The sequence below is a fragment of the Falco biarmicus genome, chromosome 7 (assembly GCF_023638135.1).
Source record: "Falco biarmicus isolate bFalBia1 chromosome 7, bFalBia1.pri, whole genome shotgun sequence".
Classification (NCBI taxonomy): domain Eukaryota; kingdom Metazoa; phylum Chordata; class Aves; order Falconiformes; family Falconidae; genus Falco; species Falco biarmicus.
Genome location: NC_079294.1, coordinates 38,145,502 through 38,169,280, shown reverse-complemented (window position 1 = coordinate 38,169,280; position 23,779 = coordinate 38,145,502). Strand labels below are relative to the sequence as shown.

Sequence of the window (23,779 nt, the reverse complement as noted above, 5' to 3'; positions counted from 1 at the left end):
GTCACCGCCACCCACCCAGGCTAAGGGGTGATGCCCCTGCTGAGCTTCTCTGCTCTGGAAACAGGGGAGTATTTTTGAGGGGAATCATTAGGAAAAAAGCAAATCACATATTGCTCAGCACCCTGGCCGGGGCCAGCATGGGGACACAGTGAGCTGTGGGCTACTGGCCCATGGGGACACTGGAACCTGCTGACCCCCCAGTACTTCCCACTGGGACTGCTGGGGCCACCCAGCCCCACGATGGCAGCCACCAAGGAGGGGCTCAGCCCTTGATCCCAGAGCAGAGCCCTGCTCCAGCTCTTACAGGTTGGGGACCCCCTGAGCAGCCCACACGGGGGGCTCACTGGGATGTGTGGCAAGAGCCATCGACGTAGCACAGCTGCAAGGAGAGCAGGCATTCCCATCTGCAACCCCTCCTATGGACACCCCTGTGCCCTCACTGCTATCAGGAGCTCCTGCAGGTCCCCCCACACCTCCTCCCAACATGGGAGTGAGTGCTGGAAGTGGATGCTATTTTTATAGAAATCATCAAAAAAACAGGAGTGAAAGGATCAGCCCATCCATCCCTCTGCCCACGGCTGGAGTTGCCTTAACTGGTTCTCTGCAGCAGGGCGATGATGGAGTGGAGAGCACAATAAATGTTATGTGTTCGTGAAATTCCTAAGTGTTTCATCCTTCACTTAAGCCTGGGAGCATTCTCACAGAATCATTTAGTTTGGAAAAGACCTTTGACATCCAGTCCAACCATTAACCCAGCGTTGCCAAGCCCACGAGTAACTCATTCTCTAGGCACCGCATCTACACGTCTTTCAAACACCCCCAGGGATGGTGATTCCACGACCTCCCTGGGCAGCCTCTTCCAACGCTTGACCACCCTTAAGTTTTAAACTGCCAAGAGTCAAAGTAATGCAAACAACTGTCACTTTATTGTCATTTCCAGCTGTACCGCAAAAGGCACACAACAAACTTCATTGGTACAAAATAATTTTGCTGCGGGGTTTTAGTAGAGTTTTCCTTGTGTTTTTTCTTTTGCAGCACAGTCACTGGCTCTCCCATCGCCCCGACGGGAAGATCCTTTCACAGAAAGGACTATTTCATTCGTGCAGACAGATAGCTCATTATTGCAGGGGGAGAGGCAGGAAGGGCAGGCGAGCACGGCCACCCTTGTCCCCCACAGGACCTGTGCAGCCACCCTGGCCACCTATGCAATTAAAGGGCACCTCTGTGTCCCCCTGCTCCCTGGCACGCCCCCGCTGGCTCGCAGGGCACTGCTCCTGCTTGCCCAGGGGTGAGCTCCATTGCAGCCCCCGACATCACTCCAACCCTGGCTAGGACACTTCGGTCCGGGTTCAGCTGCAGGATAACAGGGTGGGGGAAGAAACAGAGAGGCCCTGGTCTAGCTGCCCCCCACCCTGCAATGCTTTCTGACCAGCGTCAAGCATTTCTTTACACAATTTACCCTTTTTTCTCCCTCCAGCTATGTGTTTTGGCAGAGCAGTGGCTGAGGGTCCCATGGAGGGCACCTGGGGCTGTCTGGCAGAGGGGCTGCCAGCAAGACGCCTCAGCTGGGTGCTGTAGCCCTGCTGCCTCACAGGGGCTGGCAGAGGAGAAAAAAAAAGAGGCTGGGGATGATTTTAGGGGATTTTCCTGCCTGTACCAGCCTACGCAGTTCCAGCAGGGCAGACACATGTTGCTGGTGCACACCAATCCTGCTGCACACTGCAAACGCAGCCATGGATGGGATGCCGCTGCTAGCAAACCCTAGCATCCCAGCCTGGGACACAGTGCTCACAAGAGAGGCTTTTGGGGGGTTTGCTGAGGTTCCCCCCAAAACCAGAGCAGGGCACATAGCTCTGAGCCCCCAGGCAGCATCCCTCTGGCTGCCTGGACAGCTCTAGGGGAGACAAAGAGAGCCTTTAGAGGCCACCGTCCTCCAGCTTGCCCTGCCAGCATTTGGCTGTCTATATTATTTTCCCATAATATCCCTCATGCCAGGCGAGACCAAGCTCTGGGGTGGGGACACACTGTGCCAGTGCCACAGTCACACTGTGCAGAGCTGTGGCAGCACCCAAAGCTCTCCCCTACCAGCTCCCGCATCAGTAATGCTGAGGTTTTTTACACTGTGCCAATAGCTACGCTCCACTTCTTTTGGTACCAGCTCCCCTTTCTTGGCCCCCTTCCCCAACATTTCTTATAAAAATAAGATTGTGCTTGTTTATAAAATAATATTAATTTTTTTTAAGAAAAGTTTCCAGTTAAAAAAAAGGTGGTATATCAAAATATGGCAAAACTTTGGCTGTCAATCACTAAACTCTAATTAAAAATATCGACTAAAAAGGCATTGTGCTGTGAATATTAGCTGCTGTAATGCTTTACCCTCCGGTACCGATGGGAAATATTACACCTGGACAGGCTGGCTTCCCTAGGACACACTCAGAAGCTGCCCTTGGGTTTTTCTAGCACATCACCATCATCCTTTAGCAGAACTATTCAAACTGTAAGTGACCTAAAGACGCATGAAAAGCCTTGGTAAAATACAACGGAGACTGCGCCGGGAAGAGCCACACTTACAACATGGTTGCATACATATTCTTCTCGAGAGGAAAGTCTATTCTCTCACCTTAGTGCTTAGAAAAAAATATGAGTGTTTATACAGTTCATTAAAGGAGAGGCAGATCCTTTGTATAAAAGGTATTTTAGAGCAGAAGTAAAATGCAAATGGGTCTATAAGATCCAGACATATATAAACATACATACCTCAATATATTTATATATGTAATCTCTATATATTCAAAGTCTGGGATGCGTTATTGCAATATCCTTACAGGTGACTTATTCTTTTCCATCCTCCTTTGCTTGCTGTTTTCTTGGGTTGGGTGTTTTTTTTTTTTGGTTTTGGGTTTTTTTCCTCAAAAAAAAAAAGAAAAAAAAGAGAAAAAACAAGCTGCAAACGGCTCTGAGACCTCCCAGCTGCCAGCTGCCTCACCAGGACTGCTCTGGTCTGACCTCCATCATGTGTTTTTGGAAGAACTGGGTTGATGCTCTGCCCCAGCAGCCGCTGGTCATGCCTTCCTCCACGGTACATCACCAGTGCCCAGAGATCCTCGGCTGGTTATTGCTTAATTCTCCCTCCCCATACTGGCCTTTAGGGTATTTACATTTCTTTGGCTTGACTTGAACACAACATTCTGGCACTTTCTCTCCATCATCGGCTGCTACCAAGCCACTGCTGGAGCTGCTGGCAGCACTGAAGATGGGGGCAAGGAGGAGAAGAGGCCACCTCACCATGAGGTGATGAGAAAACATGGGTTGGCTTCTGCTAGCTCAAACAAGTTGTGCTTCTCCCAGTCGAAATAAAACAACTTGTGTTCGGCACAAACTCATCCAGAGGAGAAAGAATGCTGGGGGACCACCGGTGGGACTCCGCCATGCCCGGGGGTCTCCATCCCACCCGCCGTCAGAGCGACCCTGTGAGTGCCATGGTTTCCACAGCCCCGGTTTGCAGGGAGCGGTGCAGGGCCGGGGAAAGGCAGCGCTGACAGCCCCCAGTGCAGGGCAGGGAGCCCCAGCCTCCCCCCGAGGGCGGGCAGCCAGTCCTGCCCCCCCGCGGTGCTCAGACGACAAACTCGGGGACTTCGTCATGGGTGAGATCCAACGAGAAGTATTTACTGGTTCTTTTGACGGGGAAGGTCTCTTGGATGTTGATGCACTGCTGGGCCAAGCAGCCATTGCAGTAGAGCCCTTCCTCCTCCAGCCCATGGGCGCAGCCGAAGGTGTAGCTCTGGGCCGTGTCCTGGCAGAGGTTGGCCAGCTGTAAGAAGTCCTTCTGGTAGAGCCGAATGTCATCCAGGCTAAGGCTGTGCCGGTCCGTTGATGTCTTCGGTTTCCTGCATGTCGTCTAGGACAAAGCAGAGAGGAGGCTCAGGACCTGCCGGGGAGCCAAGGGGGTCTGGGAAACCCAAAATGCCAGTGCCAGCAGAGCTCCGGGTTTCCCCAAAGCCCCCCCAACACCACGTACCTGGGGTAAGGAGTCGGTGCTCTGCCCCCGCAGCTTCACCACTGTCTCCGAGGAGCTGGAGGTGGAGGAGCTGATCTCTTTCACGATAAGCCCTGCGCCAGAGAGGGAGGAAGAGGAGAGTGTGAAGGTTCTTTCAAGGCTTCTCAGCTCTCCATGCCTGCTGCCCCTGGGGGCTTGCCCTTGCTTTTGGGCAAAGGCACCCTCAGCGCAATGGGGTGGCATCACCCACCCCAATGGCTCCACTTGCAACCAGAGTTACCTACAAAGCATCCCAAATTTGCAACAAAACAGCATCCAAAGCCATCACCAGGGAGCCTGGCACCCAGAGACCTCCCAGTAGCTCCCAGCACAGAGCTGGAAATGCAGACGACTCTTTGGGTGCAGGCACGGCTCTGGAGAAGCCTGGCTCGTACATGCAATAACAGCACCCATGCTCATGGGAACAAGCGAGGCGTTGTGAAGAAACTGAAAGTGGGCCACAGCAACTGAGAACATTGCTGAAATTATGTCCATTGCCCCCGGGCCCTGGTATCTCCAAATAAGCCAGCATGCCTGGGCGTACACCTCTGTGCCACGGGGCGGCTACATGGAGCATCAGTCCTGCTCAGAGTAAAACCTGCACCTTTCCCGGGCAACCCCTTCTCTTTATAGTTTCACCAAATTTATCCCATTTCTCCTTTGACCCATGGGGCAAACGGCTTTTCCCAGCATCCCAAACAGACGCCTTGGGCTAATTTCGTTCTGCCGAACACCAAAGGTGTGACTTGAATTGGAGACTTGGAAAGAAAAGTGGCTGCCACCTTACCGGAGTGCCCGTTGAACTTGCGTGACAGCAGCATGTCCTCCGTGATGTAGACGCACATGTCAGGGCTCACCTCCATCTCACCAGCCTGCTCCAGCTCCCGGGGGTCATCCACCAGCATCTCGATTTCTGCAGGCGAGGAGGAGGTGGGACAAGTCACTGATGTGCACCTTCAGAGCACCCTCCAACCCCAATTTACCTGGTGAGACCCAAGCTGGAAAGCCCATGCTCAACTGGTGTCTCACCATCATCCTGGGAGTCCTCCTCCAGTCGGTCCTTCCCGCCGCTCTCCACCCCGGAGGTGTGGGAGCTGCCATGGCTAGTCATGGAGCTGCACGTCTTCAGCTTGCGGTGGGCACCGGCCCCTGAGAAGCCGTCCTCAGGGCCCATTTCCCTGGGTTTGGGGTCGGTCTCGATGCCCGAGGTGTGGGAGCTGCTGTGGCTGGCGGTGGAGTGCCGGGAGAGGCGCTTGTGCCGGATGCTGCCGGCACTGCTGCCGCTGGCCCGCGACCGCTTCTCCAGCTGCTCCATGTCCAGATCAAGGGTGTCACTGATGTACGACTCGCGGTACTGCTTCTTCTCTGCAAGGCCAGCGGCACACCGTTGGCACACAGCAGCCTGCACCCCAACCCCTCCAGGTGCCCTGGCCCCCCTGGGATGGGGCATGGCCCCTCCCCCAGCACCTAGGGGCACTGTCACCAAAGCCCAGTCACGGTGGCACACCAGGAGCCAGCCCTGTCCCGGTGGCATATGGGGATGGTGGAGTAGGGGGCCTCAAACTTGCTGTGCTCTGTGCTGTGCTGTCCCTCCAAAGGAGAAAGAGGAGGAGAGGAAGAAGAGAAGGAGGAAGAGGAGGAGGAGAAAGAAAAGGAGGAGGAGGGACAATGAGCAGGAAGAAGTTGAGGAGGACAAGGAGGAGGAAGAAGAGGAAGAAGATGAGGTAGAAGAGGAGAGAGAAAAGGAGGAGGACGAGGAGGAAGAATAAGAGGAGGTCAAGGAGGAGGATGAGGAGGAAGAGTAAGAGGAGGTCAAGGAGGAGGATGAGGAGGGGCAGGAAGAAGATAAGGAAGAGAAAAGGAAGATGAGGAAGGGAAAGAGGAGAAAGAGGAAGACCTTACACTTGCACAAGGGCTTTTCGAGCTTGGAGATGGGGTGTGGGGCACTGGGAAGTGCTGCACTGAGGCACTGGGAGGAACTGGGCCACCAGGGACCACAGCAAGGCTTGTGCTGGATTAAGCAGCTGCGGGGAGGGGTGTCTGTGGGCACTCAGCCCAGCCAGGAGAGGTCTGCCCATCAGGCAAGTCCAGGGTGTGCCGATGCACGGTCAAGGGGGATGTAGGGACAGCCACCCCCAACATGCCCCCAGCCATGGGGCTGGCACAAGGACCAGGCGCTTGTATGGGCAGAAAAGCTGGATGGGAGCCCGGCACTGGTGGGATTTACGCCCTGGGGGGCACCTACCCTCGTTCTCCTCCAGCTTGCGGACCTGGCGCAGGACGGGCTGCAGGTTCATGTAGAGCCGGTGGCTGCTGCTGAGCAGCTGCAGGAGGTGGCGGGAGCGCAGCGGGCAGCCCGTGTAGTAGATGAGCTTTCTGGCTGAGGGCAGCCCATCCGGCAGGATCTCAAACTTCTTGCCCTGCGTGGGAGAGGGGGGACAGCAGCCCCAGAGAGAAAAATACCCTAATTGTTTCCCAGTCCTGCCACTGCCCACCTATTAACCACCCCACCTGAGGTCTGTGCAACAACACCCCATGCCCACGGCAGAGCCCAGGAGCGACACGGGCAGGGATGCTCTGCTTGGCGATGGCGGCACTCACCACGAACACCAGTTTCCCCACATTTGTCCAGGGGAAGTCATAGAGCAACTGCTTTTCTTCATCCAAGTTCTGCAAAAAGAGGAGAGGTGGACATGGCTGAGGATGCCAGCAGGGGCTGCCCATGCCGGCCTGGCAGCGGGCACGGAGCCGAGCCATCGCCCTTGCTCAGCCACCTACCTGGAAGATCTGGATGCCCCGCGTCGTCAGCCCCAGTGTCAGGGAGGCTTCTATCTCCCTTTTGTCCTAAGGGAGGAAAAATCAGATGCTTTTAAACACACAATTTGCAACATGAAGTGGATAAATCTGCCCTCCCAGCCCAGGTATCCTCCTGTAGTCACCTCATCTCCCACGCAGCAGCAACGGCCACATGCGGTAGGTGCTGTGTTAATCACAGAATCATTTAGGTTGGAGAAGACCCTTAAGATCACTGAGTCCAACCATTTAATTAATGATGCACACACACTGCCCAGTCACATCCTCTAACATCCTCTGAGTCTCATCCCCCAGGCGCCTGCCACCCACCTCTCCACCCAGAAACACCCTGGCTTAAGGGTCTGGAAAAGCAGTTTAACCTCAGAAAAATTGGAAGAACCTTCGGAAACAGAGCTGGGGCACTTCTATGCCTGAGAACAACCTGTTGCTACACTGGCACTCTGTGCTCTCCCAAAGGCTTCTCCTCTTTAACTTAAGGATGCTACAAAGTGGTCTGTGAAGCACCACCTCCCAGTGAACAAAGTGCTTTGTGCCCAGGAGAAAAACCCAGCAGATATTTCTTAGGATGCCAAAAAAATAAGATCCCAGAAACCTCACAGCTGCCTCCCCACACCCTGGCCAACCTCTTGCCTCTCCTTCACTTGTAGAAAATAGCAGAAGTATAAAAAGTTGCCTCTGGGAGCAAAGCACTGCCCTCGAGACTGCTCTGCTCCAGCCAGCGAGTGCCAATTCAACCACAGCTCTTCCCAAAATACCTTAGAAATCACTTGGCCGTTGTTCCTTTCAATAAAAAGCATCCCTGAATCCAAAGCCTAGCCTGGGCTTGTGGCCAGGGCTCACCTTGTACAACCTGTAGTAGTGCACCGCCACGTCGTCCAGCCGGACAGCCTCCTTGATGTACTTAAGATGGGCTTCGGAGGCCGTCAGGGCAAACTGATCTTTGTGCATGTTCGGGACGTGCTTCAGGATGTAGTCCTTGCCCCTTTTTGCAACCACCTGTTTGGAGGAGAGGAGAAGCTTGTCTGGGGGAACTGCTCCATGCTTGCTTGGGGCCAGACACCAGCCCCGGTGATTTCAAGGGAAAAGGGAAATGGGAGCAATATGCTCCGTTATAGAGAGCTACAAGCAAAAATGAATTAGATACGGCAGCCAACAACTTCTCATCAGCAGGATTTCCCACTGGGAAGCACATGTTTGCTCTGCGTGCCCGTCTCGGGGAGCTCGTGCCACTGGTGACACCCATGCCGGGGCAGGCAGAACCACGCACGGGGTCCCTGCGTGGCTGGGGACACCAACGCTGGGCTAGCGCTCCACAGTGACATGTGTGAAAAAAGCAAGAAACTGGCAGATTTTGGGGCAAAACCCAGAAAACACATAAAGTGAGCAATGGTGCCCAGCATTTTTATTAATCTTCCCCTTGCCAGCATCTGCTGGCAGTCCCGGCTGTGGGGAGCCACTGGGGAGGTTCGCCTGTTTGGGGTCCAAGGGCACATCACATGTGGCCATGCAGCCCCTCATTGCTCCCCACTAACTAGTATTTACCCGTCTGGTAATAATTGGGCTTGTTTTTGGGCACCCTGCTGAGTCTGGGGACGTGCCCTCGCCATGAGGAGGGGTGGCCCTGCTGCAAGGGGTCCCAGCCAGGAGCTGTCTATGCTGCTGCCATGCCATACGGGATTGTTCCCCACCCCATTCCTGCGCAAAATCATTAGGATGGTATTGCCCCGGCTCTGCTGCCAGTCCGAGGTGACCTGGGGCTGCATGTCACCCTGTGCCCTGCCGCAGTTTCCCTCCAGGATTATGCCAGGAGCTGCCTACACCCATGGCTGCTGCCAGTAGAGAGGACACCAATTCCCAGAGGCCTGAGGGGGTGCACTTGATGATGGTGGGATGAAACCCTGATGGCACGTGGCATGCAGGGAAGCCCCCATGAGCATCCCTGCAGCACACAGGGAAATCCCCACCAGCGATATGAGCTGCTCCAGCCACCACACCGCCTCCAACCCTCCCTGCCTGCAGCTATTTGCAGCCCTCCAGTTGTCAGAGGTTATTAATAACTGGGACTAAGCCAGAGATAGGGAGGCAGCAGGAACACCATCCACCCGGGAAGCCTCCGAGCAGCCCAGCATCAGCAGCCTCATGGGGGTTCACATGAGCTCAGAGTGGGGATCCCGTCACAGTGCGCTTACCCAGGCAGGGAAATAGGCTTCAGGCTCAAAGTACTTCCCATAGTGCTTGTTGCGCTTGAAGTCGCCCAGGTCAGCTTGGAGAGCAAAGGCGGTGAGGAGAAAATAGGCTTCCTCGCGCAGCACGCACTGCGAGTGCAGCACTTGCTTCCGCAGGTGCCAGTAGTAGTAGTAGCGTGCGGTCCGGTCGCTGTGAGGGAGCAGAGAAGAGAGGGGAGGAAAGGGCAGTCACCCACCCGTGACCCAGACCAGGGGGTGGGAGACAATCTCACACCTTCCTCCCAGCGGGAAGCTCTTAGAGAGGGAGCAGGGCTGGCTGCTCAGGCGTTTGCTCCCTTTTTCCCCCTTCATTAAAGCCGGGGCTCCCACTAGGCGCTGCAAAACCACAGCCGCTTTGCTGAGCTGAAATTTCCAGCCGGTGCCTCCCGCAGGTGGAACAACCCGCCCTGAGAGCATCCCTATGGGGCTGCAGACGTCACCGTCTCCCCACACCCCCCCACACCCTGAAAATCTTTTTGTCCCTGAAACAGGACCTGAAGCTCCCACCCGGCCACAGGCACATACGTGAATTTATATCAGGCTGTTCCCTGGGTTAAGCTCTGATAAACCCCTAAATACGATATCCTCAGCCCCCTAAAAGGCTTTGTCATCGCTGGCGGGGAGCAGTGTCCCCTCCTGCCCCTGCACAGCAGGTGGCAGGGAGCAGGCAGCACCCAGCCACAAACAGCCCCAGCTTTTGGGACGCAAGCAGCATCCCACAGCATCCCAAGGCTGTGCAGCTGCAGTAAGCAGCCCCCGAGCCAGGGGCACCCCAGGGTGCTCCCCTGCCAGCCACCTGCCCCAGCCGAGTCCGGGGGGTGCCCCCATGGTGGGGATGGGTGGGTGCGCCCTACCTGATCAGCCTGCCGTTTTCCACATAGTACTGCACTCGGAAGTGGATGATCATCGGGGGGCCAAACTGGTCGATCCCCTGGAACGGAGGAGATTTTCAGGGCTTCTGCAGAGACCCCAGCAGCGTACCCCGGCCCCTCACCTCGGCTCGCCCAGGGGCAGGTCTGTCACCACCACCCCTTGCCCCACCATGGCATTTTTTTCTGAATTAAGAGTTTGACACTCATTTTTTCCCCTCAATATGCTGAAACATGAAGGGGATTTAGATGTAAAGAAGCAAGTGGTTGGGCTCAAGACCATCAGGGGGCCAGCAGCCCCCCACCACTGCTGCTGTCGCTCTCCCACCTCATCACCCACTAGTCCCCATCTCAGCACCAGCACAGGAGCCATCACACCAACCCTCTTGGTACATTGCATTGAAAGAATTAAAAGGTGCTTTGGAGGGAAAAAAACCCAAATCTTGATTTTTAGAAACTGGAAGAAGGGACACCTCAAAAATTCTCCTGAAAAACAAGGAAATAAGGGAGGAAAAAACCCACAGCTCCAGGGTGGGGAGTGTGGAGGATGCATCCCCAGCTGGGGCACCTGGTGGCACATGGGGTGACAGCCGTCAAGCATCATCCAGGTTTCATTCACTTTGCACACCCGCCCCACCACTCCGCGCAGGCTAACAGCCAAGTGCCCCACCCCGCCGCCCCTCAGCTGCGTTCCCATGTCCTGGAAGTGACCTGCGACGGGGACAGAGGTGGCCTTACTGCCGTCAGCTCTCCATGCAAGACCTCACCGCTGACCTTGCTGGCCTCCTTCTTCCACTCCTTGGGGCAGTACTTGTAGAGTTTCTGGGCCAGGTCCATGTACACGTGCTCATTGTCTGGATGGGACAAAGGTGGCATCAGCATCCTCCTGCGTGTCCCCTGCATCCTGCCAAGCCCTGCCTTGGCCCCCACAACCCATCAGTGGGTAGTGCATGGGGGCCCATAACCTTGTCACCTAATGAGAGGCCACCAAAGGGCTGGGTAAATCTATACCCCCCTTTGGGCAAACACACATCCCTGGTGGCACTGCACCTTGCTGAGCCATGATGGCATCAGGCTGGACCAGCCACAGGCACTGAACCCACAGTCTAAGCCCCTGACTTACTCTGGATGACGCTGAGCCCGAAGAGGTGACAGTCCTTCAGCCTCAGGAGGTCACACACCTGCACCAGTAACTCATGGCACAAAATTTTCACCTGCAAAAAAACCCCCCACACATGGCACCTGCTCCATCTGTTCCCAGCTGAGCTGGGCAGGTGGCACCAAACCCCCCACACAGGGTCCCCAGGCAGGACCAGGGGTGTGACAGGCTGGGCTGTGAGGCTCATTTTTCCATGGGGCCAACACAGAAGTCCCCAAAAGCAGGGTCCCCCCTGAGGTGCAGGACCAGAGTTCTCCCAGGGATGGGATACACAGGGGACCATGGGGCAGCTCCAGAACAGTGCGGTGGTAGAGAGCTCACCGCAAACCAGCCTGGCACCAGGGAGATGGCTTTGGGGACAAAGAACAGAATATTGGCTGGTGGTGAATTAAAAAACATAAAAAGCAAGGGAATTTCCACATTCAATACTACATCCGAATCAGAGCCAGACCCCCTCCTGTTTATTTGCTGGGGTACATGAGGCTGAATTGCCACCCACAATGGATGCGTGGAGTGAGGACTAAAGGAGGAGGGACTGCCCGCAACTCGTGGTGCTGCCCTGTGGGATGGCATGCAGCAGGTCACCTGCCGAAAACCACAGCACTGCCAGCAGCACATCGAGTCACGAAGAAGCAAGAGGGAGTAAAACACTGCCGCAGCCTTCAGGGGGAATAACTTGTGTGCATTTCTCTGGCAGGGGGAGAGCAGGCAGGCTCAAAATTAAAACCAGAAGCAAAACCAGAGCTTGCAAATGCAGCTGGTGGCAAGCCCCTGGCGTGATGAAAACATTGGTGCTCAGGGGGTTTCCCTGGCCCCTGCGCTGCCTTACATTGATGATGATGTTGAGGGAGTCGTCATTGGGGAGGAAGATGCAAACGCTGCGGCGGTCCTGCATGACTCTGTTGTTGTGGAAGGTCAGTTTGTTCATCGTGGTCCGGGCTCGGGGCGGGCGGCAGGCACCTCACCAGTGGGCCAGGGCGGCCTCGGTCCCCGTGGGCGCCATCCCTGTGGGTTAGAAGGGTGCTGAGCCCTCCACACAGCACCCCCAGCTTCCCACACCCCAATGCAGGCATCCTTCCCACCCATCGCCACGTCCCCTCAGAAGCCGGGTGTCCCCCAAACCCCCCAAAGCGCACCCCACCACAGCCACTGCACATCCCAACCCCGGCGCCGTGGTTAGGGCAGTGCAGGATCGCAGCTGAGCCCAAAAAACCTGACCCAGCAGTTTTATTCTCCCAGCTTGGGTTCGTAAAAACCTCAGGAAAGGCTTTCCTGGCATAATTAAAAAAAAAAAAAAAAAGTCTATCTGCTGGGAACAAACCCGGCTGTGCTGGGGAGGAGCGGTGTGGCAGTGTGGGAGGTTTTGCTGTCAGCAACAGAAAGGCAAGGGGCTGGTGGCGGGTCCTATGGCATTACCCCCATGTCCCTTCCAGCATCGTTCCCCCCAGCTCCAGCTCTTTATGGGGGTTAAATAAAACAACCCACACACTAGCAGTGATTTGGAGATGGGAATTATCATCTCTTGCCATTTCCCAGTGTTTGCCTAAATCCATACCAGGGCCGAGCAGGTGAATCCATTCTAGCATTAACCCCAGGCAATTCTTATTCTCACAGGCAAATATTCCTTAAGCATTTTTTAGCCCTTGACCATCCCCAGGGGCACAAACGCACACATGACACCATAAAAAAGGATCCTTAAACTAGTTCACCCTTTTTCTAACCCATAGATTTATGTTGGCACCGAGGACAGTGTAGCGTCTCCCTCTTCACCAAATATTTGCTTTGGTCTACATAAAAATGCCTTTGGCTTCCAAAACAGTTTAACTTGCATATTTGTACAGCAGGGAAAAAAGTGCCCCGAGGTAACTTTTTGTTAGGTAGTTACTGAGGTTTTGCAGAAGTTGGGAAATCCAGAGGTGATGCTTTCTGGCCTCACCACTCTGGGTTTGCACCACCAAGACCTTGCACAGCTGTGCATCATGCCTGCGCGTTGCACCTGTGTATCACAGACATGCAACACGGCCATGCGCTGCGTCCTTCCACTGTGGTGATGCATTGCGGCCAGCATTGCAGCTGTGCATTGCATCAGTGCATCATGGCCAGGTATTGCATCTGTGCGTTGCATCCTTGCATCATGGCTGTGCCTTGCGGCCATGCATTGTGGCAGTGCCTCATGGCCATGCATTGCATCCATGCATCACAGACGTGCATCATAACCATGCATTGGATCCCTGCATCATAGCCATGCATTGCATCCCTGCATGTGCATCATGGCCATGCACTGCAGCTGTGCATCATGGCCAGGTGTTGCATCTGTGCATTGTGCCCATGCATTGCCACCATGCATTGCAGCTGTACATTGCATCTGAGCATCATGGCCAGGTATTGCATCCGTGCATCATGGCTGTGCATTGTGGCAGTGCCTCATGGCCATGCATTGCATCCATGTATCACAGATGTGCATCATAGGCATGCATTGCATCCCTGCATTGTGGTGGTGTATCATGGACAGGTATTGCACCTGTGCATCACAACCACATATCGCAGCTGTGCATTGCATCTGTTAATCATGGCCAGGTATTGCATCCATGCATCATGGCTGTGTGCCTTGCACCCATGCATTCTGGCACTGCATCTTGGCTATGCATTGCATCTATGTATCATAGACGTGCATTGTGGCCATGCATCGCATGTGTGTATCATAGACATGCAACATGGCCATGCTTTGCATCTATGCGTTGTGATGGTGCACTGTGGCTATGCATTGCAACTTTGCATTGCAACTGTGCATTGTGCCCACGCATTGCGGCCATGCATTGCATTTGTTCATTGTGGCCGTGCACTGCATTTGCGCATTGCATCCATGCATCACGGCTATGCATAGCAGCCATGCCCAGACATGATTGATCCCCACTGGGAGCAAACAGCGCAGTGGATGGGTCGGTTTCAAGGTTCATTACAAATCACAGCGGTGAACAAAATGGGGCTGAAGGTATTTGGCAAACATCCTCACCCCGGCCGGGTGCCCGGCAGCTCTGGTGCACCGACACAGGGCTGGGCGTGAAGTGACTTGTGTGGGCCCTGACAGGGAGGGTGCTGCATCCCCAGCAAAGCACCCATGCCCTGGAGCACCATCCAGCACACTCTGCACCCCGCTCCCACCCAGAAGTCTCCTGCAGCCCCAACGCGTGCATGACAGCATCTTCCCAGCGCAGCCCTGTGGGCTACAGCTGGCTCAGAACTACAGCCACAGGCACAACCCACCTTGGATTTCTTGGTAAACCCGTCACCCGGAGGTTATTCTGTGCTGTCAGCACCACAGCATTGGCCCTGCACACCCAGGGCCCTGCAGCACCCCTGCTGCAGCAGCGAGCATCGGGAACGGGTCCCTCCTCCACCACAGCCTCTGCACCAAGCCCTGCTTGCAGCAGGGTCCCCGAGGAAAACCCCTTCTTAAGAGCACTTGAAAATGAAACCAAGTCTTCAGGGCACTGGCAAAGACCCCAATGTCACAGCTTATCACCTCGCTGTCTTCAAAAACCAGGCAGAGGCCAGGCATCAGGCCCCACCGTGCAGCTTGTGTGTCCCCCAGGAGAGCTTCCCTGTGGTACCATGCTGCTCTTGGCATCCTGGGGCTGTTCATCCCCATGCCGGTCTGTATATTTACTCCTCTTTCTGCAGCGTGAATCAGTCCCTGAGCATCGGGGATTAAAGCACATGAGCTGGCGTCAGCAGAGCATGGGCATGGTGTGGCTCGGTGGGGACTGCACCACCGGAGCCAAAGAAAACATCTCCCCCAGCAGCAGCTCTGCAGGACCCTACCTCTGAGAGCAAGGAAAACACCAGAGGAAAAAACCCCACAACCTCATATATTTTGGTATTTGTATAGAAAATGCTCCAGTTCTGGCTGCTGAATGATATAACACCCCATCAGATGACACACAGAGCACTAGAGGGGTGGCCAGCAGCTTTGCACGACCCTCCTGAGCTCCAGGAGCTGCCCCTGGGGCTCTACCAGATCTCTGTGAGCTGTCGCAGATTTAGCAAGTGGGCACAAAAAGCCCTTTCCAGGGCGATGTGCCTCCAGCAGCCTCAGCCAGACGCCGGCAAATTCTTTCCGAGCATCTGCTGCTCATTCCTACAATGTCAGCTTTGATTCCCTGGGACCCCGCGCTGCTGCCCTCACCGAGTCGCTTCTGCTCTGGTGCAAGCGCTGACAATGAGGCAGGAACATGCCCAGCTCTGAGCTGGAAAGAGCCTGGATTGCAGGGAGAGCCCCCCAGGAATACCATGCCAGGGGGGTGACGCAGGTCGCCCCAGAGCCCGAGTGGGAACCTCCACCCTGGGAGTTTTGCAAGGGGTTTTCTATAGGGAGAGCAAAGACAGCTGGAAAAAACACTGGGAATGAGGACTTGGGCACGGATCAGCCCCCACAGCACCAGGAGATCCAGGTCTTCCAGCCACATTTTCCCTGCCATAGGGAAAAGAGCATTAAACCTCCATAGGAAGGCACTGCAAGTGCCTTGTGTGCCTTGTAACTCCCGGGCTATGTGCAGAAAATTCCTTGATCCGCCGTGTTTTTCACAGCCAGGCTGCTGGAATACCATCTTCCTCCCTCATACCAACGCCACGGGATAAACCCCATTGCAAAGCTTTGCTGGAAAGAAAACATCACGCAATAAACCTGCCGGCCGGCGCAGCTTGGAAAAGCAGCTCGGGCTGTCGCTGCTGACTCGGCGGGGGATTTACTCAGCACGAGGTCTTGCAAACACGGCCCGCTTCAGGCCGAGGTGCCGGAGCAGCGTGCCAGGCTCTCATAGGAAATATAAATTTGGATGCAATTCCAGTGTCAGGGATTTAACATCGCTTGAACTTGCCGGCTGAGATGGGTTTTGCTTCCAAAGAAGCAAGCGTGCAGCTTCTGTGCATGAGAAGTGAGGCTGGTTTGCATGTGCACCATTTCTTCCCCCACACACACGTTATTTCATTACATTTAAAAGATGTGTCTCAGCCTCAATGCCCACGGTCTTGGCTCCAGCTCATAGCCCCGTGGTACCCACCAGACCATCCCAGTGCTGACCACTCCACCCAGCCCCAGTCTGCAGCCCCTAGACAGACCCAGCCCATTTCTCCATCACCCAGATTCATCTCCTCCTTGCCAAAATATCCATTTGTTTTTTTTTTAAATTCTGTCGTATCAGATATTTAACCCATCACCAGGCTTTAGTTCTAGCGCTGCTGAGCCACAACAGGGGCGAGAGAAGGGATTCAGCACAGGACCCACATGTAGGCACAGGCTGTCCTGCAGCGAGAGGCTACCCAAAGTGCAGAGCGAGGTGGGAAGATGAATTCACGGGGCAGGAATTTCTTGTTTTTAAGAGTTTAGAGTCGGTTTTACCCCACATCACAGGGCGCAGGTATGCGCGAGCTGTTATTACAAGTTTTAAGGCCAACACTTAATGCAGCTTCTACTAACCCAAAAGCTAGATTAATTCCTGCTTGTGGTTGCCCCATAATTAAAATCGTCTCCAATTCTTCATGAACTCAACAGTTTCCTCCTAATGAAGAGAGGCAGATGAAAGAGACCTTCACTGGGAAAAAGGACTCGGTTATAAATATTACATTACTTCATCCGCCACAAAAGCTATTTGGATGCTGGAAACAGCCTGGGCAGCCGGGGGCCAGCCCCACCAGCCCCAGCAGATACCCCTGAGTGCTGGAGGCATCCAAAAAGCCTCTGCAAGGAAGGTTCCCCCAGGAGCTCGCCTGTCCCCACCTCTGCAACACTCCTCCTCCTCCTCCTCCTGCTCCTCCTCCTCCTCCTCCTCCCCTGTCCCCCCTTTGGCTACTGCAATGGGACAACAGCAAGGGGCAGAGCGGATGCTGGGGACATCCAGGGACAGTCGCAAAGGGCTGAGCCAAGGGCATCGTCCCAAAGACAGGATAATGGCTCCTCTGTCTCCTCCTATGTGCATTCCAGCTGCAATCGCAGCCAGTGCTGGGGATGAGCCCCATGGGACATCACATCAGGGCACGGACAAACACAGGCCGAACCACAGCAACTCGGGAAACCGCTCCCCCTGCCCGTTCTTCGGCACACACGGAGCCCAATCTGGTGTGGAAGTGCTGATTTACCACCCGCCTGCAATCCACAGCTGAGCCAGCCCAGGCCTCTTCATTCCCTTACTTTGGCGCACTAAAATATAAATAAAGCAGCCTGGCCTCTGCTGAGGATGCACACAGAAACGGATTTCGCCTGGCACAGGCTCCAGCAAGGGAGGGACGGCGCCTGCTCTTCCTCTTCCCTCTTCTGCTATTGAACCGGCCCCTTCCACTTTATTTCCTTCCGGAAAACTTTGCCTTGAGCCTTTGGGATTAGAGAAATATCTGCAAAGAGCATCCAGTTACATCAAGACTGGGTTGGGGTAGGTCTTGCTCAGGACACCCCAGCTTCCCCCATCCAGCTCTGAATCCTGTCCCCCACAATGTTCTTGGGGGCTTTATGAACCATCTCCCAGTGTCATCAGCAACAAGCCCAAACCTCCCAGAGCTCAGATGCTGCTTCCCGGACCACCAACATCACTGTGAAGGATGCATGTGGACATGAAGCATTGCCTTTGCTCCCCCCTCCGCAGGCAGGCTGCAGCCCACACTAGCAGCAGCATCCCTAAACCCCTTTGGATTTGGCTCCGGGCCTTTGCTGCAGGATCCCTGGACCACAAAACAGCTGCAAGGGCCAGTGGCACCATCCTGCATCCCCACATGCCACAGAGAGCACAGCCCCAGGTTTCCAAACCATGGACCTCCCTATTTAATAACCTTGCCAGGATGCTCCAGCCCTGGGCAAACCCTTCCTTCCCGGGAGAAAGCACTTTTGGGAAGCCCCATCCCTGGCACCCCACTACAGGGCACACTCCCATACAGGGGATCAGTGCCCCAACCCCTCCCCGCTCTGGGGAACATTTAGTGCTTTGTGCACATGGGGAAAGTAAAAAAATAAAGGGTGCGAAGCACTCTGCAAACAGCCAAGAGCCCGAAAACCAGCTCCATTTTATGCCAAAACGCACATAACAGCACCGGGACTATCCAGAGCCCGCTCTGCCCCCACCGCAGTCCACGGCAGCCTCGTTTCCACCTCCTAATCTGGCAAAACGAAACCAAACCAAGTTACATTTTTTAATCCTGGAGCGGGCAGAGGGGGATCTGTCTTCCCCCCCAGCAGTGCTGCTCTCTGTCTGGGATTGCTCCTCCGCCAGAGCTTCCATAAACTTCTGCCCCAGCAGCAATGGGGAAAAGCTTTTTTTTTTCCCCTCCCTGCTTTGAAAAATATCCTAAGCACACTTTTCAGACAAGGGGAGAAAAAAAAAAAAAGCATAAAACTCAATTAAGAAGCAGGCAGATATTTTAACCACCGCCATCATTTGTGTACTCCATCTGGAGTCCAAAGGCTGCTTTTTTTTTTTTTTTTTTTTTTTTTAGCAGGAGGGAGCTGACATCATCTTAATTTGAAATTCACATTTATTTTTACATCTGGTCTGAATTAATCTTTTTCAGCGTACTGACTTTCATGTAATGGAATAATTGCTTACAGACTCTGGGTTTAAAGAGCCTGAATAAACTCAGTTTAAAAAAAGAAACCCCTTTACAAAATGATAGTGAAAAGCCAGTACCTATAACCAAACCCCAATACGCCTTCGGGACTGGGAATTTTAAACAAAACAACATCGCTTTCAAGCAAGAGAGCTTGAATTAATCCCTGCTCTACCCAAGAATCGGAGAGGGCAAACGAGCCCCGTGGAAAAACACCACCACAAACCAGCCCGGGAATTAGGCAGAGCAGCAAAGCTCCGCATGCTCAGCTCCATCAACGCCACGCCGAAGCATCACCGGGAAAAGCAGAGTTGGGCTCAGAGGGAAAAACATCCTCCTGACCAGAAACACATTGGCTGTGAGCAGAAAAAAACTGATTCAGGACTGCAAGGCGACAGCTAAGGTGGCAGGGGGCCAGGGGGTACAGTGGGACTGGGCACCACCTTCCTCCATGTACCAGTTAAAGGACATGGGAACACGGAGCACGGTCCTGAGAAAGCTCAGCTCCGACCTGGGAAACCTCGGCCCCGATTTCCTCCCTGCCACGAGGGCACGATGTCAGTTAAAGCCCTGTTTAAGAGCTGCGTGGGTTTGTCCTCACCAATTCCAGAACCTGGCGGGGACTCGCATCCCTGGTGGGAAACCCGGAGAAGACCATTAGTGGCACTGCCAGGCTGCAGCCCGCGCCCCGAGCCACCGACCCCCCCGGCTGAGCCGTGGGTGGGGGCACCCGTACGTGAGTGGGGTCCATGGGCAATGGGGTCCCACGGCTGACTGTGACCCAGGAACAGGAGGATCTATGGATGAGAGGACCCACGGGTGAGGGGACCGACAGATGATGGGATCCATGGGCAAGGGGACCCATGGGTGAATGCAACCCACAGAAAAGAGGGCTTGCAGACAAAGAGGTCCCACGGATGAGGGGACCCACAGGTGAGGGTGGCCCATGGGCAAAAGGACCCACTGGTGAGTGTGGCCCACAGGCAAGAGGTCCCATGGGTGAGTGTGACCTCAGGGTGAATGTCACCCATGGGCAAGTGTTATCCACAGGTGAGGGGACCCATGCGCAAGGCAACCCACAGCTGAGTGTGACCCATGGGTGAGGGGAGCTGTGGGCAAGTGACCCACAGATAAGGGAATGCGTGGGTGAGTGTGACCCAGGGGTGAGGGGACCCATGGGCAAGGGGATCGCAGGCTAGTGTGACCCAGGGGTGAGGAACCCCATTGGCAAGGGGACCCGTGGGTGAGTGTGACCCATGAACAAGGGGTCCCATGGGCAAGGGGACTCACAGGCAAGTGTGACGCTGGGGTGAGGGGATCTGTGGGTGAGCATGACCCAGGGGTGAAGGGGTTTGTGAGCGAGTGTGATGCACAAACACAGGATCCCACAGGCAAGGGGATCTGTGGGTGAGCGAGACCCACGGGCAAGGGGGTCTGCGGGCATGTGTGACCCAGGGACAAGGGGATGCGTGAGTGTGACCCATGGGTGAGGGGTCCCATAGCTGAGGGGACCCATGGGCAAGGGGGCTCACAGGCAAATGTGACCCAGAGGCAAGGGATCCCATGGGCAAGGGGACCTGTGGGTGAATGTGACCCATGCACAAGAGGGCCCACAGGTGAGGGGACCCTCAGGCAAATGTGATCCTGAGGTGAGTGGTCCCATAGACGAGGGGATTTGTCGGTGAGTGTGACCCAAAAGTGAGGGGACCTGTGGGTGAATGTGACCCAGGGGCAAGGAGTCCCACAGGCAACAGGGTTTGTGGGTGAGCGTGACCAACAAACAAGGGCTCCCACAGGTGAGGGGACCCGTGGGCGAGTGTGACCCATGCGCAAGGGAGCCCAAAGGCGAGGGAACCCTCAGGCAAGTGCGACCCTCAGGCGAGAGGTCCTGCAGACGAGGGCATTAGTGGGTGAGTGCGACCCACGCGCAAGGAGACCTGTGGGCGAGTGTGACTCATGCACAAGGGGTCCCACGGGCAAGGGGACCGGTGGGTGAGTGCCACCCGGGGCGAGGGGTCCGGCAGGCTCGAGGGCCCGCGGGTGAGCGTGACCCCTGGGCGAGGGGTGCGGCAGGCGAGGGGATCTGGGGGCGAGCGTGACCCACCAGCGAGGGGACCCGCGGGCGAGGGCGCCGGGGGCGCACCCAGCCGGCGGGGCCGTGCCGGGGCCGGGGCCGGGGCCGGGGCCGTGGCGGGCGGGTCCGGCGGAGCAGCCCCGGCCGCTGTTCGCCTTCACCTCCCCGCGGGCGGGCGGAGGAAATGACTCGCATTCCTGCAGCCGGAGCCTCTCGCACTTCTCCGGCACCAACTCATCCCCCAAGCGCAACAAGCAGGCGCGCCGGCCCCACGCCACCCCACGCCGGGCCCACCCGCGGCAGCCCCCGGGGGGGGGGGCACGCCGGGCCGAGAGCGCGGCGGCTCCCCCGAGCCGAGCCGAGCCGAGCCGGGCTAAACCGGGCCGGGCAAAGCCGGGCCGGGCAAAGCCGGGCCGGGAGCGCGGTGCGCGGCGCCGGGCACGCACCTACCTGCGGCTCCGGGGACCGCGCTGCCTGCCGAGCCGTGCCGAGCCGAGCCGAGCCGCGCCGAGCCAAGCCGAGCCGAGCCTAGCGGAGCCGTGCCCAGCCCAGCCCAGCCCAGCCCGCCGCCCCCGCCCCTTTCCGGGCCGCACCGCCCCGAGCGGCACCGGCACCGCCTCCCGCCTGAGCGCGGGCTCCGGGACAGCGTGGGGGCACCGGGCAGCCCCGGCCAGGGGACCCGGGCAGCCCCGGGGGCGACGGCCGAGCACTTGTCCCCCGACCCCGGCCAGCATTTGCCCCGGAGGGGCCGCGGGTGGTCGGGCAGCCCCCGGTCCCGGGGGTTCCGCGTTCCCCGCGGTGAACACGAACCTGTTCTGGAAGGGGCGCGGGCACCCTCCCTGGGGGACGTGCGCATTTCCCGGGAGGGGGCCCAAAGCCTCCCCAGAGAATACAGCCACCCAGACTCACCCAGGGAGAGGAGCTGAGCTCCCTCCTGCGGGTCCCTCGCATCTCCCCACATGGCCCCTGTGGGGACCTGAGCATCCCTGGGGAGGGCAGCCCGAGCACCTGCAGCACCCAGCCCAGTATCCCCAGCCCTGGCTGTGCCACTGGTATATTAAGCCAGTACTTAAGAGCTGGGTTGAGGCAGGAGCAGAATTAGGGCTAAATCCTGTTCCCATTAAAGCCTCTACTGACGTGCTGGCAGCTGGATCAAAGGTGACTTGGGCTCATTCGGGCGAGGGCCAGCCACCACCCAGCACACATAGCAGAGCTAATGTGCACATGGGTCTCTCCATAGGTGACCCAGGATGGGAATAGCAGCAACAGCAGCAGCAGCAGCACCATAAATTGGCAGCAAAGCATCTCTGAGCCACTCCTTCTTCAGAAGTGCCATCTGGTGAGATTGTTTTTGGAGTAGTTATTTATTCCTCACTTTTAAGTGTCTATAGGCATTTTTCGGGATGACCTGCGAGGCCGGCTTTGCCCCCACAGTCTCTACGAGGCTCCAGGAGAGAACAGCCGCTTGTTCCCAGACCTAAATAAAGAGCAGCTCTGCTGCAAATACCCTGACACTCCTTTCTGAAATCTGTTTGCAGCTCAACAGATCGTGCCGGGTAATTACATTATGCGAGTGCACGGTACCGGCAGTGGGAATCCAAAGTGCTGCTCTCCTCATGGAAAAAAACAGCCTGGCTTTTGGCAGAGCCAGGGCTGGAAAACCCTTAGCTTTGGGCTTGCTCTTGTGCTCTTATCCATGCCATGAGCAATTTGGAGAGTATTTCCACCCAGCAGCTCGCCCCTGCTTATGTCATGCTGAGTCCCTGTGAAGCCACTCGTGCCGAATGCCACCACGGCCGAGGGCAGAGGCAGCATCACAGCTGAGTAGGGACCACCAAGGCCAGCCAAAAATCTCTTTTTGTCCCACAGAATTCACTCCGGAAAGACCCCTCCTGCAGAGAATGCAGGGGGATAGCCAGGTAGGGGCCAGGCATGTGGCAGAGATGCCATTTGGCTTGTTTAGTCCAACTCATAAAACATATTAGAGGTTGGGGAGGGCACAAGCAGGACATGGCCCTGTCACTTCGTGTGTCGCTGAGGAGGATGAGTCAGTCCTGCTGAGCATGTCCTACACTGTCCCTGCCCCATCGCTCGCACCCCCACAGCCTCATGTAATACAGAAATACAGTAACACAGCGCCTGCTTTGCCGCAGAGGCTAAATAAAGCAGCAGGAAGAGCTCTTGGATACCAGCAAGGCGATATATAAACATGTACGTGGATGGCACGTATGCTAATGCTGTTATATAGCCTAAGAGAAATGCCGTGTCTCATGTCGACGTGAGATGCTCCCATGGCCAGAGGAGAGTCTCTGGGAAAAGCCACGCTTGGCATGAGCTGCCCCAGGCTCCAACGTGGGGAGAGCTCGGAAAGATGGACATTAGCCAGTGTCTGGTCTGCCTCTCTGTGAAAGGAAAAGCCCAAAGACTCTGGTGACATTTCTCTTCAACAATTCTGGGATTAATCTTGCTCAGAGTCCCAAGAAGCGGAAACACAGATGGAAAATGTAATAAATGCACTTTTTTTTTTTTTTTTTTTTTGACAAGGTTTAACTGAGCTAATTGCATTGCTAGGCATATCTCAGGAAAAAAAAAAAAAGGTGTTGTGGTTATGACTGAAAATACCATTCACATAAAATATACAGATTTTTCTCACACTAGATATATTTATATTAAGAGGACGGGAAATAGCAGCTGTTCACTGTGATCCTGCATTATCACCAGCCGAGTATCTTCCATTCCTGCATTTCAATAACAGCATTGTTAGTGGCAGGGATGGTTGCACCAATGCGCGCACTCTCTTATCTCATACATAGTTTCCCTACGATTTTGCTAATGGGATAAAAATTATAAACAAAGTAACAGAGTAACAACTAAATCCCTCTGGATCTCAGCATCCCGCTCCCTTTCCCAAGGGCTGATGCTCTTTGCAGATGCCCTGGGGCTGTGCTGACCCATGGTGTGCTGCTGTTGGTGCTCAGCATCCACCCGAGGGGTTTTTAGGATTTCCTGCTG

At 55.7% G+C, this 23,779-nt stretch overlaps 1 protein-coding gene across 3 annotated transcripts; it reads right to left on the bottom strand.

Annotated features, from left to right (window-relative positions):
* Nucleotides 1–904: 904 nt before the first annotated feature.
* FRMD6 (FERM domain containing 6) lies at nt 905–21,336 on the bottom strand. 3 transcript variants are annotated; one of them, XM_056347230.1, is made up of 14 exons: nt 21,218–21,336; nt 11,933–12,108; nt 11,068–11,158; nt 10,656–10,798; nt 9,930–10,006; nt 9,040–9,226; nt 7,691–7,846; nt 6,815–6,880; nt 6,638–6,706; nt 6,282–6,456; nt 5,066–5,401; nt 4,824–4,949; nt 4,019–4,110; nt 905–3,898 (listed from the first exon to the last, which is right to left on the bottom strand). In XM_056347230.1, the coding sequence occupies exons 2-14, from the start codon at nt 12,029–12,031 to the stop codon at nt 3,614–3,616; spliced, it is 1,902 nt and encodes a 633-aa protein (XP_056203205.1). In that variant the 5' UTR covers nt 12,032–12,108; nt 21,218–21,336; the 3' UTR covers nt 905–3,613. The 3 variants fall into 3 exon arrangements, with proteins under 3 accessions (XP_056203205.1, XP_056203207.1, XP_056203206.1); XM_056347232.1 differs by having other exon boundaries at nt 10,719–10,798; XM_056347231.1 differs by having other exon boundaries at nt 21,214–21,311.
* Between the last annotated feature and the right edge of the window lie 2,443 nt (nt 21,337–23,779).

What these genes read in the sequence shown, in the direction of transcription:
- FRMD6 (XM_056347230.1), bottom strand. Translation starts at nt 12,031, where the DNA reads ATGAACAAACTGACCTTCCACAACAACAGAGTCATGCAGGACCGCCGC. An exon ending in GAAAACGGCAGGCTGATCAG is followed by an intron (nt 9,227 to 9,929) that starts GTAGGGCGCACC and finishes GCTCCCTCACAG; the next exon opens with CGACCGGACCGCACGCTACT. An exon ending in AAGCCTATTTCCCTGCCTGG is followed by an intron (nt 7,847 to 9,039) that starts GTAAGCGCACTG and finishes TCCTCCAAACAG; the next exon opens with GTGGTTGCAAAAAGGGGCAA.